This window comes from Lissotriton vulgaris, chromosome 3_1 (genome assembly GCF_964263255.1).
Source record: "Lissotriton vulgaris chromosome 3_1, aLisVul1.2, whole genome shotgun sequence".
Lineage (NCBI taxonomy): Eukaryota > Metazoa > Chordata > Amphibia > Caudata > Salamandridae > Lissotriton > Lissotriton vulgaris.
Window position 1 is genome coordinate 1,135,582,653 of NC_141689.1, and position 17,552 is coordinate 1,135,600,204.

General features: G+C 47.1%; 1 protein-coding gene across 2 annotated transcripts in view; it reads left to right on the plus strand.

Annotated features, from left to right (window-relative positions):
* LOC147727539 (E3 ISG15--protein ligase HERC5-like) overlaps positions 1-17,552 on the plus strand; it is a 324,404-nt gene that overhangs the window by 149,992 nt on the left and 156,860 nt on the right. For both annotated transcript variants that reach the window (XM_086961610.1, XM_086961611.1), the window contains 2 exons: positions 14,957-15,111; positions 15,350-15,463. In XM_086961610.1, the coding sequence (XP_086817736.1) occupies positions 14,957-15,111; positions 15,350-15,463 (269 nt within the window). The remainder of the gene's footprint in view (positions 1-14,956; positions 15,112-15,349; positions 15,464-17,552) is intronic.

Below are 17,552 nucleotides of genomic sequence, written 5' to 3' on the forward strand. Positions count from 1 at the left end.
GCTGTTCCACGCTCCGACCTTGCACCATATTAGCAGTGCCGGTCCTAGGCCTTCTGAGGCCCCGGGCGAAAGGGAAGATGTGAGGCCCCTCCAAGTGACATCACAGAAAGTGACTTCGCAGGACTTTTGATCTTAGTTATTTGGCATCAGTGAAGCAAACTAATGTGGATACCAGTAACATGGATAAAAAGTATAGGGAATGGAAAACAGGTGAGCAAATATCCATGAGTGTAACACTTGCATTCTCCTTGAATGATTAGTTGGACATGCCCCCAAATTCCAAAGGAACCAGAGGGTCAAGAAAACAGCAGTATACATTTCACAGCCGAATGTACTGTAGAAAAACACACCTCACACCATAACCCCCAAACTAAAGCTCCTAGGCTCGCTAGGTTACTATGTGATTGGGTTTCTGCAGTGATTTGCCATGGAAATATTTTCACAATCACAGCAAATTAATTGGTGAGAATGTACGGCAAATCACGTGGCACACACTGTCATCTTTTTCCTCACGCACCTAAAGGTACAAGCAAAGAGGTGTATTTATGACATTAGTGGCCTTGAGACACCTGCGTAGCACTCATCATGTAAAAATGAAATAAAAGACAATATTTAAAAACACATGGTGCTCAGATGCACCCAGTGTGGTAGGGAAAGGGCTATTTGCACTCTACATAAAACACTAGTAACAAGCATTCACTTACTTGCAGAAGATGCATCATGCATCCTAGGGGAATATATAAATGTGCGTGTGAATTATGAAACTATCAGCCACTTCCTTTTTTTTATTTTTTTTTATTGACAAGCAGGTCAAGGTGATCAACAAATACATTTTTTACAAAACATATAATATAAAATAACGGTACAGATCAAAATGTAAATAAAGTAGCGCCAGACTCTTTGCATTACACATACTCCACATGTAACAATAAGACAGAGCAAAGAGCAAATGGATAAATGATGTATAGTCCTGGATCAAAAATAAAGAAATGGGATAACACAAATACATTCCCTAAGGCCTACTACTATTATTGTCTTCTATAATCATATACTATTCTAAAAAAGTACCCCAAATTTTAACAAACTTCCCGGTTGCTTTTATTCCCCGGTTCCTTGCGATTGAGCCCTCCATAGTATCAGCCACTTCCTCCCCATCAAACAAAACATGATTGATATTGTTAGATAAAAAACAAAAGTACAATCAACAGCTGCAGGCCCACCATTGGTTGAGACTCCTCCAGGACCCATGGACACTGAGGTCCAGGAGTAACTCTGTTTCTATCATGGCTCTGCATGCAGCACAGCACTGACCAGTAGCATGTAGAAGGTTTCATCCATATCTAAGAATACATGAACTCAGGGAAGCTCTGATCCTTGGCTTAGTTCTGAGCATGATGAACATCACACTTCATAAGGAAAGGTTTCCGACAGATCACAAGCCGTGATCTGAGGCAAAAGGCTGGCATGTGTATTGCTTTTCGAGGATGTGATGAAGGACAGTGTGAGGAAGGAGAGGGAGCTGGCGCAGGAGCTACCTCACATGCAGTGGGCCTGAAGCATGAGGATGTGAGCAGTTTGTCAAACTGACATGAGGGTGAGAGCTGCCACATAATCAAGTATTAAAACAAGGTAACTCTTGGGGGCAAATGCATCACAGTGATCTGAAAGGCTGGCCCGCTGCAGCCTGAATCAGCAAACCCGGCCAATCTGTCCAAAAGAACTAGCTGATATTGCTCAGAAAAGATTACGTACTCTGCAGAGTGGTGTAGGCCAATACTAACTGAATAGAAGGATATACAAACCTTTCAAGATTTATCTAGAACCCCAGAAAGTGTGTTGTGTGTTCAATCAACCATATTTTAATTGCATTTATCTAGTAGATCCCGGTCCCGGAGAAGGCACCGAAGAACATTACTGGATGACTAGCATGCTACACCACTGGGGAACGCTTGTTTGAAAGAGTCTGCATCTCTACATCCTTTATTTGCTCATCAGGAAGATATTTTCACAACTCACAAATTGTTCATACAAGCTCTGTGACAATATTTTAACTTACATGTTTACAAGGATCTCCTTTTCAGAGAAAGGTAATGTACTTAATAGGAAAACACTCTGTAACCAACAGTTGTGGTTAACCTTTCCCCAAATCAATACAGTCCCCTTAATCAGACCATTGCTGTGAAATACATAACCATTAAAATACTGATTGTTGAATGGCAATGAAAAATAAATACTTTAAAGTGTTAACGTTTTAGAACATGAAAGAATGTTGGTAAACAATGTACTGCACTTACCAGTAGCTTTAGTGTGAGACAACATGAGCAGGCAGCAAAGATAACTAGTTTCAGCCTAGTGGCTTTTCACTTACTATTGGCATTCTGGTTTTCCTTTTTTAAACATTGAAGGGGGCTGCAAAACACATCCATGGGAATTGATGAGAGATTTGTATTGGATGTTCGGCGTGTTTTCCACTAGTAAAAGGGTAGAAAGTGTTCCTAAGTATTAGACATAGGCCTTTGCCAGATCAGGAGTCCTGAAGCTGAAAAAATGTTTGAAAGAGTCTTAAAAGGCAATATGACTATGGGAGAAGTGATTTGGTATTTTGTGCGAGAGACGGCCAGAGTGGTGCTCTCATCTTGCCTTCGGTCGCTCCACCTAGGTGGGTGAGGGTGATAGCAGGAGGAAGAATGATTGGTTTCATCACACTCTGAGGTAAATTAAAAGCTAAGCTTTTACTATACAGAGCTGTTCCTTCCTCTCCCTGCCTCCCAATTCTACATATGCTTACACAAAGGAGGAAAGGCCCGGTGCCCCATAAATCCACAGCCCGTGAGAGCTGCTCGATGCATGCCGGAGATTTACACAATGTTCTCGGCATCGATTTTTTGACATTTTAACGTAAGTATAATAATATATAATACAAATTGAACTGAAGCAGGTCTCTTACCTTAACGTAGATTCAACAACGACGGACTCAACGAGGAGGACTAGGCTGGGGCCCGCTACGACGTCCGACTCCTGCCTGCAGCCCGGCCCACGCGGCCCGCCGCCCGATCCGAGTAGTGACTGACTGCCAGGTCACGTATGGCGTGTGCGCATGCTGAGTGCGTCACACTGAGCGGGTGCTGGCCATAAAATCTTGTCCAGGGCCGTCATTGGTAGCGCTTTCGCGCGCTACCATATTGACGGCCATGGGACCCACTGTCACCTGCATGAGGATTCAAGGCCAGCGTCACGTCACCACCAGGGCACGCACGCACCACCACCACCAAGCTAGGTGGTGGGGGGTGCGTGCAGGCATCACGGTCAGGTTTGCGTGCGTGCGCAGGCAGTGTTGTTCCCTCCTTCCCTGCCTTAGTTAGTTACTGCTGCCTGCGGGCCTGCGGCCCAGCCCCTGCGCGAGTGCTGTGCTCACTGTGACTGCGCAGCACTTTTCCAAATTACCCCCATCATTTATTTATTCCCGCAACTGCGGGCCGGCGGCGGGGCCCCCCTGAGCGCGAGGCCCTGGGCAGCTGCCCATCCCGCCCATGGCTAGGACCGGGCCTGCATATTAGTCCCTGGTACCTCTAGTGCAGCATGGGCCACAAGGATCCCAAACAGAGAACCATCCCGTTCGAGAAAGTGGCAGACAAAGCACCCTCGTAATCCTCATAAATGGCCGACAACTCACATGCCATGGTTCACTCTGCGACTACCGAGTCGGCCGTTGCTTCCATGATGCAAGAAATGAGGGCGGCATTCAAGGCCCTAGACTCTTACTTCGATGCCTTAGACAAGAACATCGCAGGGCTGGGGGGCCAAAATCCATGTTCACGATCAGGTTCACTAGATGTTGCGGAGGCTCGCATCTCATACATTGAAGATGGGACTGCACAGTCCCTCAAGAGACTGGAATGAGCGGAACACATTCTAAAAGAATTCGCCATAAAAAATTTAAATTTGGAGACCCGCAGTCGCCACATCAACGTCCGGGTCATGGGGGTTTCGGAGTCAACAGCCACCGGAAGTATGGACCTTTTTGTTGAGAAGTTGCTCACTGAACTCTTTGGCAAAGAGGCATTCACTGCTGGCTTCTTGGTGGAAAGGGGCCATGGGTCGCTGGGCCCCAGACCTAAACCGGGCCTCCCTCCAAGGCCCATAATAGCACGCCTCATGAACTTTAGAGATCGTAACACAACACTGAGGCTGGCAAGAGAGCGTGGCGAAGTAGACTGGCAGGGGTCCAAATTGTCCTTTTATTTGGACTTCACCTCTATGGTCCAGGAATCCTGACGCAACTTTAATGGGGTGAAGGCCACTCTGCGAAACCTAGGCCTCAAATATGGCATGCTATACCCTGCAAGAGTGAGAATTGATGTCGGAGGCAGGACCCGCATATTTTACAGGCCAACAGAGGCTCAAGAATTCTGTTGGACACATAAACAGTGGGACAATCAGCAAACTGCGGAAAGGTTCCTCCCTTCTCCACCTCATAGCGGCTCAGATGCTAGCGCAGAACTCTTTGCGAATTCCGGCAGTGGTAAACACATTCACTGGAATTTATTCATTCTAATGTATCCAATTGGGAACATTTTATACATCTTACATTATGATGTCATTTTGCTGGTTTTGACCGGCATTGCCACCTCTGTGGTTTATCCTTTGAGTTTGTTTATCTTTACAATGGGGTACTATGCTTGGGCCACATCAGTCAAGCTTGAAGTAGAATTGTACTTTTGTCAGACGACTTAAAGAGGGTTGGCCTCCTTTGGGTTGAAAGTGGCTGGGGGGGGCGGTTGATGGGGTTATATGATTCAATAGTTATTTAACACACCTTTGTTCACAATCACTAGCAAATGTTCGACACTCACCGCAGTTCTTTCAGGTTAGACTGTAGACTTTGCACTGAAGACGCGTCTATGGAACAGTGAGGGACCCTCGGCTCTAACCCTGATTTCTTGGAATGTCAGAGGCCTCAATGATAATCGTAAACGATGACAGGTGATCCATTAACTGCTCCGACACAAGGTACACATAGCCCATTTGCAGGAAACACAACCCCCCCCCCCCTCCCACGGATGCAGCGCTATTCAGCGCCAGCTGGGGTGCGCACAGGTACGTTGCCAACTACAGCAGCTATGCTAGAGGCAAAGCCATTTTAATACACAAAAAAGTCCCCTTTAGTCTCAGTGACGTTGTCCGAGATCCCGAGGGCAGATACATCATTGTCACTGGCTCACTCAGTGGCCACAGGGTTTCACTGGTCAACGTTTATTCCCCAAATACTGATTACCCTGAGTTCTTTGACACACCAGGCGCACAACTTGCAAAACAAATGCCTCAAAAATTATTGTTGGGAGGGGACCTTAACTTACTATTGGACCCTAGGCTTGACAGCACCTCAGGAGCCCCTGACACCAAACCTCAGGCACGACGAGCTCTGAAGGACCTCTGCGATCAGTTCACACTATCAGAAATATGGCAGAGCCGAAGGCCTATGCTAACTGAGTACACTCATTATTCTGGTCAACATAGCACCTGGACCAGGATAGACTATTGGCTTCTCTTCCCTTAATTTACAAACTGGTTTGACTCCCTTACAACACTTCCTAGGACATACTCAACCACTCCCTGATAATGTTACATCTGAAACTCCCACAACCAGAGTGATATGAACGGCAGTGGCGCTTACCGGGTCGAGCCCTGCATGATGAACCATTCAAGGCTGAAATACAAGAAGCCATTGAAGACTATTTCAAGATCAACACTGGCTCTGAGAGCTCCTGGGCAGTACTGTGGGAGGGTTTCAAGTCAGTTATTAGGGGTGTCTATATCACTAAACACACCGGGGTGCTGAGGGACCGCCGCAACATGATCACTCGCATCAAACATGACATCACCACACTAGACTCCAAAACCACGGGGACCCTGGACCCTATAGAAGAGACAAAGCGGTTAGCCCTGCTGTCTGAGTAAAGAGAGACAGCCGAACGGGAGATACTATACTTGAGGAAATACCACACGGCCAGGCTTTATGAGGAGGTGGAGCGAACTGGGAGAGCACTGACACAAATATTGAGGCCACCTTACAATAAATCATACATCATTGAACTCCACTCTTCCACTGGTAGCACACTCACCAAGACCTCCGGCATTCGCAACAAGTTCCTAGATTATTACACCTCACTGTACACTTCCAGGATTGGGCCGGACAGTACAGCCCAGAATGAATATCTCTCCGAGATTGCACTGGTGTACCTTGAGAGGTATATGCAGGACTTCTTGGCGGAACCCATCTGAGTGGCCGACGTCACACTTGCCATCGACTCTCTCCGGGGCTCCACGGCCGCTGGGTTAGACAGCTTTACAGGGGATTTTTAAAAAGAATATAAGGACCTTCTGTCCCCGCATGCCATTTGGTTTCAGCACCACAACTGCTCTACTCTACGGCTGCCCCACGGCAAGACTCCATTTAAATGGCATACTTTCCAGACCCTTTGGGCTTTTCCGTGGAACCTGGCAGGGCTGTCCGCTATGCCCTCTCCTATTCATATTGGAAATGGACCCACTCATCGGGCATTTTCAAGAACGCTACTTGTACCGGTGGTTGCAGTTTAACACTGGCCTCCTCCTTGTTTCCCTCTTTGCAGACATCACCATTCTATATGTCTGGGAACCTCATGAAATGAAATGAAAAAAGAAACTTGGTTAAGCGCACTGCGACCAAGCGGCTTCCTGGCGCTGAGGACTCATCAAGACTCACAGAGAGATCCCAAGGGGACTAGCTGGGGAATGCCTGAGAAAAAAGAAAAGTTTTGAGGGCCTTACGAAAGTGGGTGTAGATAGGGATATAACAAATGGAAAGAGGAAGACTATTCCAGAACCGGGGGGCCAGAACCGAGAATCGGGTGCCCCCTGTGCGTGATTTACGGAAACGGGGAACGTGGAGGAGAGAAAGTGATGAGGAGCGGAGAGTGCGGCTGGGGGCGTGAGAGGTGATGAGAGAATTGATGAAATGTGGGGCGGAGCGAGCGTGCGCCCGAAAGGCCAAGCAGGCTAGTTTGAAGTAGGATCTGAAATGAACCGGGAGCCAGTGAAGGGACTTGTGTGCAGGGGTGATGTGAGAAGATTTGGGAAGGCGGAGGATGAGGCGGGCTGCCTGGTTTTGAATGGCCTGGAGGCGGCGGGTTTCATAGGCAGGGATGCCTACGTACAGGCCGTTCCCATAGTCCAGGCGAGAGGTGATGAGAGCCGTGACGATGGTTTTGAGGGCATCTACAGAAAAAAAACGGGAAATCTTACGGATTAAACGAAGGGACAAGAAACAGGAGGACACAACGGAGCTTATTTGGGCATGCATGGACAGATCGTCGCTGACCTTGATGCCCAGGGTCCGAACAGAAGAAACTGGTGAGGGAGGGGGACCAAAGGAAAGGGGCCAGTGTACCGGGGACCAAGGGTTGGAGGGACCACCAGTGAGGACAAGCTCTGTCTTGTCCGGATTGAGCTTCAAATGATTGAAGCTCATCCACTGAGAAATAAAAACTAAAGTGGAACAGAACTTGGGAAGGGAGTCAGAAGGGGACGAAAGATCAAAGACGAGCTGGAGGTCATCAGCGTCACAGAGACCCCCAGCTCGAGAAGAGAAGAGATAAGAGGGCGGATATAAAGATTAAAGAGAAGTGGAGAGAGGGAGGAGCCTTGAGGGACCCCACAGGTGACCGGACGAGGGGGAGCGGAAAAACCGGAAAGGTGAACCGCTTGCGACCTGCCTTGAAGGAAGGACGCGATCCATGAAAAGGCAGTGCCCTGGATGCCCGCTGCGCTGAAACGATCGAGAAGAATGGCATGATCGACCGTGTCAAACGCAGCGGACAAATCGAGGAGGACCAGAGCTTGGGGGAGGTTGCTGTCAGCTTTCCCCTTGAGTTCGTCCAGAACCGCAAGGACCACTCCCTCAGTGGAATGGCCAGGGCGAAAACCCGCCTTGTGGGAGGCCAGAAGATGATTCTCCTCGATGTAGGTGGACAGGCAGGATGTAACATGGCTTTCAAGGATCTTCCCTAGATAAGGGAGCAGAGAGATAGGCCTGAAATTAGATAGGAGAGAGGGGTCTAGACCATGTTTTTTAAGAATAGGGAGAACTGTAGCGGATTTGAATGAAGAAGGGACAGAACCCAAAGCCAGAGAAGCATTAAGAAAAGTGAGGGGAGGGACAGGGCAACTAGTGTAAAGAGTTCTAAGAATCCGTGCGGGAGCACAGTCCGCAGGAGAACCAGACTTAACCTTAATTAGCAAGTCGAGAAAAAGCTCAGAAGAAATGGGTTGAAAATGGTCCAAAGAGGAGGAGGGCAGAGGAAGGGAACCAGAGAGTTCAGGTTGAGGCACAATGGGGATGTTGGCCTTAATGTTGATAATCTTGTCGATGAAATAGTCGTTCAGTGAGGAGCAGAAAGTTTGAGATGGAACAAGAGGAGAACAAGTGCGATCGGAAGTGGCGAGGTTATGGACTAATGAGAAGATTTCTCGGGATTTATTGGCAGAGAGGGCCACTCTCTCGGTGAAGTATTTTGTTTTGGCCGCTAAGATGGCTTTTTTGTAGTCATTGAGAAGAGTTTTGTATTTGAGGCGGAGAGTGGGGCAGTAGTTCCGTCTCCAATGGCGTTCCGAGCGCCTGAGATCTAGTTTAAGGGCTTTGAGGTCGCTGGTAAACCATTTATGCGCGTCGTAGGGGCGGACGGATTTGACCTTCTTGAGCGGGGCAACCTGGTCGCCGGAGGAAGAGAGCCAGGTGCTGATGACATCAGCCTGACTTTCCAGGGACAGGTCAGTCAGGTCAGGGGCAGATGAGGCCAGGGAAGATGAGAGGGCGTTAAGGTCGGTCTGGTTCCAACTTCGAGCCAGAATGTTTTTAGGCAGAGGGGCTTTCTCTGCTGGACCCAAGTGGATAGAGAATGAGATCATAGAGTGGTCCGACCAGACGCAGGGGAGGATGGAGGTAGATAAGACGTTACAACGTGAAGACCAGATTTGGTCCAGGATGTGACCCTGGATGTGAGTGGGGGCCGTGACGTGAGATGAGAATTTGAGACACTGAAGTGTAGCAGAAAAGTCTTTAGACGAAGAGTCCTCCCTGGGGTCGCCCGGCCAAAAGTTGAAATCGCCAAGCAGTAGCAGCGAAGAGTTGTTAACCACCAGTGTGGCCAGGAGATCCTGCAAGATGGACACAAACAGTGGCAAAGCTTGAGGGGGGCGATACATGAGGACAACAGTGAGAGGTGAAGGGAGATTCAGGGAACGGGCCACCAGGTAGTCTACATTGGGTATGGGGGGGGTGAGCGAGAAGTTGGAATTTCAGGGAAGACGGATTATCATAGCCCCACCCCCTCCAACCTTGCCGTCAGGGCGGTCTGCTCGGAGGGCATAATAGGTATTAGGAAGGATGGCCAAGAGGTCTGGAAGAGAATCAGAGGAGAACCAGGTTTCTGTGAGAAATAGGAAATCAGGGGAATCAGTGTTGAGAAGATTGAAGAGTGCCGTTTGATTTTTGGCTGCAGAGCGGGTGTTGAGCAGAAAAGCAGAGGCTGCCGAGGGACCAGAAGAGGGGCAAGTGGCAGGGGAAGTACGAGACGTAGGGGAGGGAGGGCTGGGTGGGACTGAGAGGGAACAGGGGGAGTGAGGGGCGTAGATACCAAGAGTGTTTAAACGGTGCAATAAGGAAGGGGAGGGTGGGACAGTAGCGAGATGTGCAGACAGTTGGGCCGAAGTGTAAACCAGAGGAAGGGCAGGGTCTGTGGCCCCTGGTCCCGGCCCGTCGCGGACGGGCGCAGACCGGCTTAACTTAGGCGCAACTTCATACCAACTTAGGAACCCCTCATCAGGGAAATTCTGCGCTTTGGCAGATTCTCTGGGCTAGGCATAAACTGGCATAAGTCCATCATTTTTCCCTTAACCACAAGCACTGCACTGTGGGAATGTGAATACCCCCTCGAATGGTGTCTGCAAAATATCTTGGGATCCACATCCACCTAAACACCACACAAATCATACGCTTAAATTACGGGCAGACAGTTCATATTTTAGAAACACAAGTTGAAAAATGGCTGAGGTTACCATTATCACTAGCTGGTCGGGTAGCAATTCTAAAGATGGTCGTTCTTCACAAATTTTTATATCTCTTCAATATAACCCATACCCCTCACTGACGTTTTTTTTCGTACATTACGATCACATATCACTCGACTGATCTGAGGGGGAAACAGCCTTGTATCTGTTGGTCCATCCTTACACTCCCATACGAAAGGGGAGGGTATAACGTACCAGACTTGCAATCATATTTCTTAGTGGCACAATGTCGCTATGCACACGCTTGGTTCCACCCAGACGCAAGAATACCATTTCTGCGACTGGAGGTGGATCTTGTCCTTCCCGACAGATTGTCTACAGTGCTTCCCAGGGGCTTCCCTCGCGACCCACGTGACATACTAACAATGTCCACTACCAGCTGGGCATGGGAAAAATTGAGAAAACTCACTGGAGCTATGACCTTATACTCCTCCTCCCTTCATCTGCCAAACGCTAGGTGGCTCCCAATTACTGGGGAAGGCCTGGTGCAGCGCACACTGGCTGCATTGGACGTTGTCAAAATAGTGGATCTGTGTCCTGGGGGCATGTCTTTTCACTTGGGGACGACGCACGGTACACGGACAGCAGTTTTATGACCCAATTTATTATTACCCGAATGCGATCAGCCCTACGGGCTACGGTCCTCACATTTCCAATTGAACCTGAGTCGTTTCCCCCACTCACACTAGTGATAGAGAACCCTGACGGAGCACGTCTCATTTCCAAAATGTACAAAGCTAGCGCCAATATGAGACCAGTATGTGACACTAAGCTCCAACAAGACTGGAAGGCGGATATAGGCGGGCAAATAACGGACGAGCAGTGGTCCAAATGCTGTTTGGTCACCAAAGAAATATCCCTTAACAGCAACCACAAGCTGCTTCAGTTTAAATGTATTTGCCGCGCCTATGTTACACTCAACAAGGCACACTGGATGGACGCATCTAGACCACATACATGTTTAAATGCACTGCACCTCCTGCTGACTTCATCCACCTGGCATGGACGTGCCCCCGAATACAGAATTACTGGGTTGACATCCACTCTACACTTGGGAAAATAGTCGGTTTGCCTCTCAATCCTATTCCAGAGATTGCACTTCTGGGGTACACAGTGAACTTCCCAAAGGGGGTCAGAAGCTTTACATCACTGATACTTCTATTGGCAAAAAGAGAAGTTTCCATACACTGGGGTAGGAAGACGGCTCCCAAAGTACAGGACTGGCTGGTAAGTTAAGCTTATTGCAATATCAATGGAGAGACCTATGCTAGTATCATGCCATCAACCTCACGCCCCAGGGATACATGTGGACCCTATCGGGCATATGTAGCAGCAAATACACGAACCTCAAACTCTCAGTCAGGAAGTGGTATTGTGCCGAATGACATGGGATGATTATGTCAGACTTAATCACATCTGCACTGACAGCGACAATTTGTGTTGTATTATTATGTTTATACGCTGAAAGTCATCTAGGGGCGAGTAGATGTGCATATGAGACAAGACATAGGAATGGGCTGGAGCCAAGCCTTCTTGAGCAGGGTAATTATGGTTACGTTGCTTCATTATACTAGCCGTTCTAACTGCAAATGTCCTTGAACTATTAAGATTGCCATGTAGAACTTGCAAAGTGAATTTGTATGAAAGCATGAATACGGTGAATTATTTGCAAAATGTGTATGTGTTTCATATTGGAAAATAAAGTTTAAAAAAAAGACACTGTGTCCAAGGAAGGCTTCTAAGGGCTGCAGCACTTATTGTGCCACCCTTAAAGGCCCTAAACCTTTACACACACACACACACACTGCCATTGCAGGCTGCATTTGTTGGTGCATAACAAAGTGAACATGACACACATCCCTGTGTGCCATACCTACAACCCACTGCCCTGGCATAGGTCAGCCACCCCTCTAGCTGTGTGCACTATGCCAGTGGTGAGGGTACAGGTGCCTGAGCCCTGTACCCCACAGTGTCTAGACCAATTCTTAGACATTGTAATTGCAGTCATGCCTTTAAGAGTATATGGTGCTGGGAGTTTGTCATTATGAACTCCACAACACCATAATGGCTTTACTGAAAACTGGGAAGTTTGGTTTCAAACTTCTCAGCACATTAAACCCTCAGTGATGCCAGTGTGGGATTTAATGAAAAATGCACTTAGAGGGCATCTTAGGGATGCCCCCTGAAAAACGACCAGCCTCTGGTGGGTTCCCTGACTGGTACACAGCCTGCCACCACGAGACATATTTCTGGACCCCTGGGTGGGAGCCTTCGCTCCCTGAGCCCAGAAACAAGCCTTTCCTGGGCAGAGGTGGTCACACCTCCCTGTGGCCACGAAGAGCGATCTGTGGCTGGGGAGCTTCAAAGGCCTTGCCCCCTTTGTAATGCGACCCCAGCCTCTTCTGCTATCAGGAGCAGGCCCCCTTCCTGTCACCCCTCCTTTTTGGCGTGAAGACAGGTGGGAAAAATTAGCACAGCCCGGAAGGTGTGCCCACATCTGCCAACCCCACCCCACAGGTGGGGGAGGCGAGGTGAAGCCCACTCTTCAGTGCCCACCATCGTGCAGACCAAGGGTGTAGTCACCCTAAGGTCAGTAGCTCATTGGCTACTGACCTCAAGACCCCTAAAACGCCCCCTAAATATAGTATTTAGGGGGTAGCCCTGAACCAAGAAGACAGATTCCTGCAACCTACGAAGAAGGACGTAAGAAGACGCCCAGCAGAGGAGACTGCAGAGAACAAGTGACTTGCCCCCAGACCTACCAGCTAGTCTGTGGTTTCCAGATATCCTGCGCCAAAAATTGCTGTGTCCTGCAGTCAGCGACCTCCAGAACCCTGGCAGGACTGACTGACTGACTGACTTCAACAAAGACCGGATTTCCTGTGAACATCAGCTCTGTTCAAAAGAAACTTCCAAGACAGACTCTGAGCCTGCTGAGGACAAAGAAACCTGACGCCTAGAACCACCACTGCACCTGCCGCCTACATCCCAAATCCTGAAGGCCCACTGGTTCCAGCGAGGTCCCTCAATGCTACAGGGTCCATGTCCACCGTGGGTTGACACCTCCAGGACTCCGCAAATTCGCCGGCTGCCTCTGTATGGCGACACCACCAACCTCGAGTGGCCCGGTAAGGTGAAATCCGACCTCAAAAGACACCCCTGCATCCAGCCGCCCTGCACTTTAGAGAAGAGAACCCGAGATGCACCTATGTCCCGAGCCCTCAACTTACCTGCTTAGCTGTTGGTTCCTCCCAGAATCCTTCCTGGACCAAAATCCAAAACCGGCAACTCCCATTGAAAACAACAAGGCACCCGTCTCTAAAACAGCACCCTGCCCCCAGTCGCCGCTGCTTCGCTGCGGGTGCACTTTGTGTGCTAAACAGGATCCCCCTTTGCCGTGAGCCTAACACCAGGAGCTTTGCTCCCACAACCTTGTGGCCTGCGCGTGAAACATTGAAAAACTGAAATTAACAGAAAACTGCTTACTTACCTTTTCTCTAGGAAATGTCCCAGTGTGATAGCTAGGCATATCACACTAAGTAGAAAAAGTAATCTAGAAAGTAATCCAGAAAGTAATCCAAAGTAATCTAACAGTAATTTCCACTGTATTTAAAGCATTTACAGACCTGTAACAAAGTCATTTTCATTCAGCTCGCTTGTATTGTTCAACCTTCCTTAAAAAGTATCATATACACTTACCTGTGCCAGGCTTGCTTCGTTCTTGGAAATAAATACAACTAAATAATATTTTTATACAAATCAAATTGGTCTGCGTTCAGCCTTTGATAGTGTGACATCATTGGCAGATTGACTGTCTACAACAAATGCTCAACACTACCCTATGATAAAGCCTTACTGCCTGCCCACACTACCTCAAATAGAGAGTAAGGTGCTATCTACTTTTACCTCTGCCTATCATTGGGGTTCCACTGGACTCCGTGCATACTATACCTCATTTTGGTATATTATATACAGAGCCAGCTTCCCACAGCTGGTGACTCTTGTGTGACCTGGATTAGCAGTCTCAGGGCCCAGTCAATCTTGGTCATGTAGCCCACTCAGCGGGTCAAAGCAGTTACTCAAATCTATATTAGATATCTGTTGCTGGGAGTACTGACAACCAGCTCCCCTATCAGGTATGAATTCACCCCCATACCACCCCCACCACATCTTCCCCAAGTTCATGGGCTTGTAAACAAACCCAAGAGGTAACAATATAATTCTACTGGTGATAACTGCTTTGGTCGTAGGTTGTTCAAAATACAGCCCACCCTACCAGCATTAAAAAAATTCTCCACAATGATATCTCCTTGACAAATTTTTGTTAGGATTTTGTCTTAAAACCAAAACTTAAGACAAACTTAAGGCAAAATCCTAACTTTACTACTCCTAAATGCCTTTTGTGAATACCGAAAGTCGTAAAGTTAGGATTTTGCCTCAGATTACTTTTGTGAATCGGGCCCACTGTTTTTCTCTGCTGAGACACCCCTCCCCTGCATCTCTACCAATTTTGGGGGCTGATGTTAGCAGAGGTAAGTCCCAGACAAACACTTGCAACCTGTGTGCTAACCTATATCTTGAGGCATTCATGCCCTGGAAATCCTACGCCCCTTTGAGCAGATTTGCTTACTGTACTGGTGTGGGTATGTGTGAACAAGTTTATGAAGTCATTTTTTAATACAGATCCTTAATTTACACTTGTAAATGGAGACATCTGTGTACCTACGTAGTTAATCAGAATCATTGTGTTGATGGAAAAGTACAGATATAAACTGTGTTTACTATATTGTATCTGATGGCACCATTATCATGAGTACCTATAAATAATCTACTTTATTTCTGTCCCTAGAGAAATTGTGGTCTTCTTTGCCAGCTTCCTCCTTGAATAAACATGTCCTCATGCTTAAAAAGGCCATTGTGAACCTACTAAACAGTGCACATATGAATCGCCAGGATTATGAGATCATTGTCCTGATTTTTGAAATGCTGAATAAATTGTATAAGGTAAGCCTATTCGTTTCTCTACCACAATATCAAGTTTTTAATATTGTCCTCTCAAAATTTCATATACAAAATATTCAATATTCAGTGTCAAGAAGGTAAGTATATATAAACAAGTAAAGATTTACAATTCTTAACACCACATCTACATACCTTGAAGATATATGCAAGTAACATTATTATTCAGGTTACATCATACCCAGAAATACATTTTTAAATATAAAATTTCTGCTTGATGTAGGTAAATATGAAGGCTAACATCGGGCTGCCAGTCGAGGAATTCTACATAAATGAACTGTGCCACATTCAAATTTTATGGGATGATGTGCGCACATGGCAAAAGTTGAAACAAGAAGTAAGTACACTTTTTTCTAAATGTTTGTTGATTTGAGCATGGAAGATTGTTTACATAGGTGTTATTGACTGTGGGATAGGCACGCGCTCAAAGGCAACATGTGTTTCCTGTGTGTGCTACGTTAGTACAAATGTTTTCCTGAGCAAACCTTTCCTAGTAAACAAAGAGCCTCTTTGGATGCACATTAAAAGCTCGGTGAGGAATGCCCCAGCATTGTATATATCACCATAGCCTCCCTCCCCTTGAGCCAACTCAGGGTGATTCAGTGGCCTAGTAAGTGTACCCTAAGTCCTAATTCCTTAAGCTTTCATGGGTAACCCTGTATTCCTCAGAACCCGGGTATCGTTTAGGAGATAGAGACAAACAGTTCTTTTGGAGCAAAAACAGGGGGTTGTGTGCAATTGCTTAGTAACATATACATAAGGTATGACTCTCTTTAGAACGGTTCGTCAGTTTCATATGCACAGGGCAAAAGGTTATCTTTTATTGGCTGCCCCCAGGACTTGTTTCAGTACAAGCAAATAAAATCAGTTGTTGGCCCCCTGACCATTGAGAATTGCTGTTATTACGAAACATCAGTAAGGGTCTTCATCAGGACTGGGTATGAAGCAACCTGGAGTAGTATGGTCCCTTGAAACACGTATTTTATCCAATCTAATTGGACATCTTATGTGGTGCTCGTAAAACTTTCTTCCAATGTCATAGATCCACTGCTAGAATGCTTTTTTGGGAAGAGAGTCCTTATGAAGAGTGACTCCAATGGGCACCACATAAGTTATCCAGTTCGATTTGATGAGCCTACCTCTACAGCCAAATCAATGGCACGCAAATTTGCAGGGCGGAGGGCCCCTCTCACCCCTGAGCCCTGAAGACTTTGCACGTGTTGCACTAATAGCTTAGCCCACGGGGTGAAGCAGGTGAGTGCGTACAACAGGTGGGTTGAAAGGCATGTATAGATATCAGCCCTGCTGTGGCGCTGCACTTTTTAGCGCTACTGCACTGTATTGATTTAAAGTGGCTGTTCAATTTAGAGAAAAACAATCATTGGCAAAGCCAAAAAGTCTGGTGTTGGCCCCCAGCCTTTTGACTTTGGCAATTCTTGTTTTGTTCTGTCATGGTTTTTGCAAAACGTTATTCTTTAGAAGCTGCCGGGCCCGCACCAAACTAAAACACTGAGTAAAGGAAAAATATGTTCGAGGCATGTGGGCCGCTAAATTCATATCTTGTGCATAGATCGCCGCCTAGTGTTGGTTCCGGATGATTGCACCTTGTTGTCCTGGAAGAGTTCGGATGTGTTCCGTGACTCTCGTTCGGAACCTATTGGAAAAACTTGTTTTCTTCAGGCCAGAAGGCCTCTTTAAGCGTCGGTATTGTACTTCGTTCGGTTCTGAGTTAACTTATCCGGTTTCCCGGATACTTGAGCACGTGTGCTCCCAGCTTTTTAGGCCCGATTGAAGATTGACATCGACGATGGAATTCCAGGCCCCGTTTAAACTTGCCCAGTCTGTAACGCAAAGTACCCTCTCTCAGACGTGCACCCTGTGTGCAACAGATGTCTGTCTGCAGACCACGACAAGGAGAGTTGCTTGGCCTGTTTGAAATTCAGGTCGGAAGAGGCGCCTTCGAAAATGAAACCGAAACTGACTAAAGATAAATCGAAACCGAAACCGAAACTGGTCAAACCAGTATTCGTTTCGCAAAGCCTCGTTCCATCAGATCCTAAGAAGGCTCGGAGTGTCATTGCCCCTTCGGGGTCACAAACGGGTGCCAACCCGAAGATCAGTACATCCAAGAAGGTGCCAAAGGCCAAACGAGACGGAGCGACGCTAGTCTGATGTTTTTATACTGTTAAATAACTTTTTAACTCGATGTATTTATATTTTACCACTGTGCTTGTACATATTTTATTGCACTTTTATGGTCTATGACCGAAATAAAGTTATCAAAGTAAGTACGTTTTTATAATAAGAAGATAGAGCTTCAGAATGATTTTTCCTGCTGTCTTCACTATGGGATTTTCTCCATACCTTTTCTAGCCTCCTACAGTTCTGCTTTTCTATTCTGAGCTCTTCCGTATACCATTTCTCCT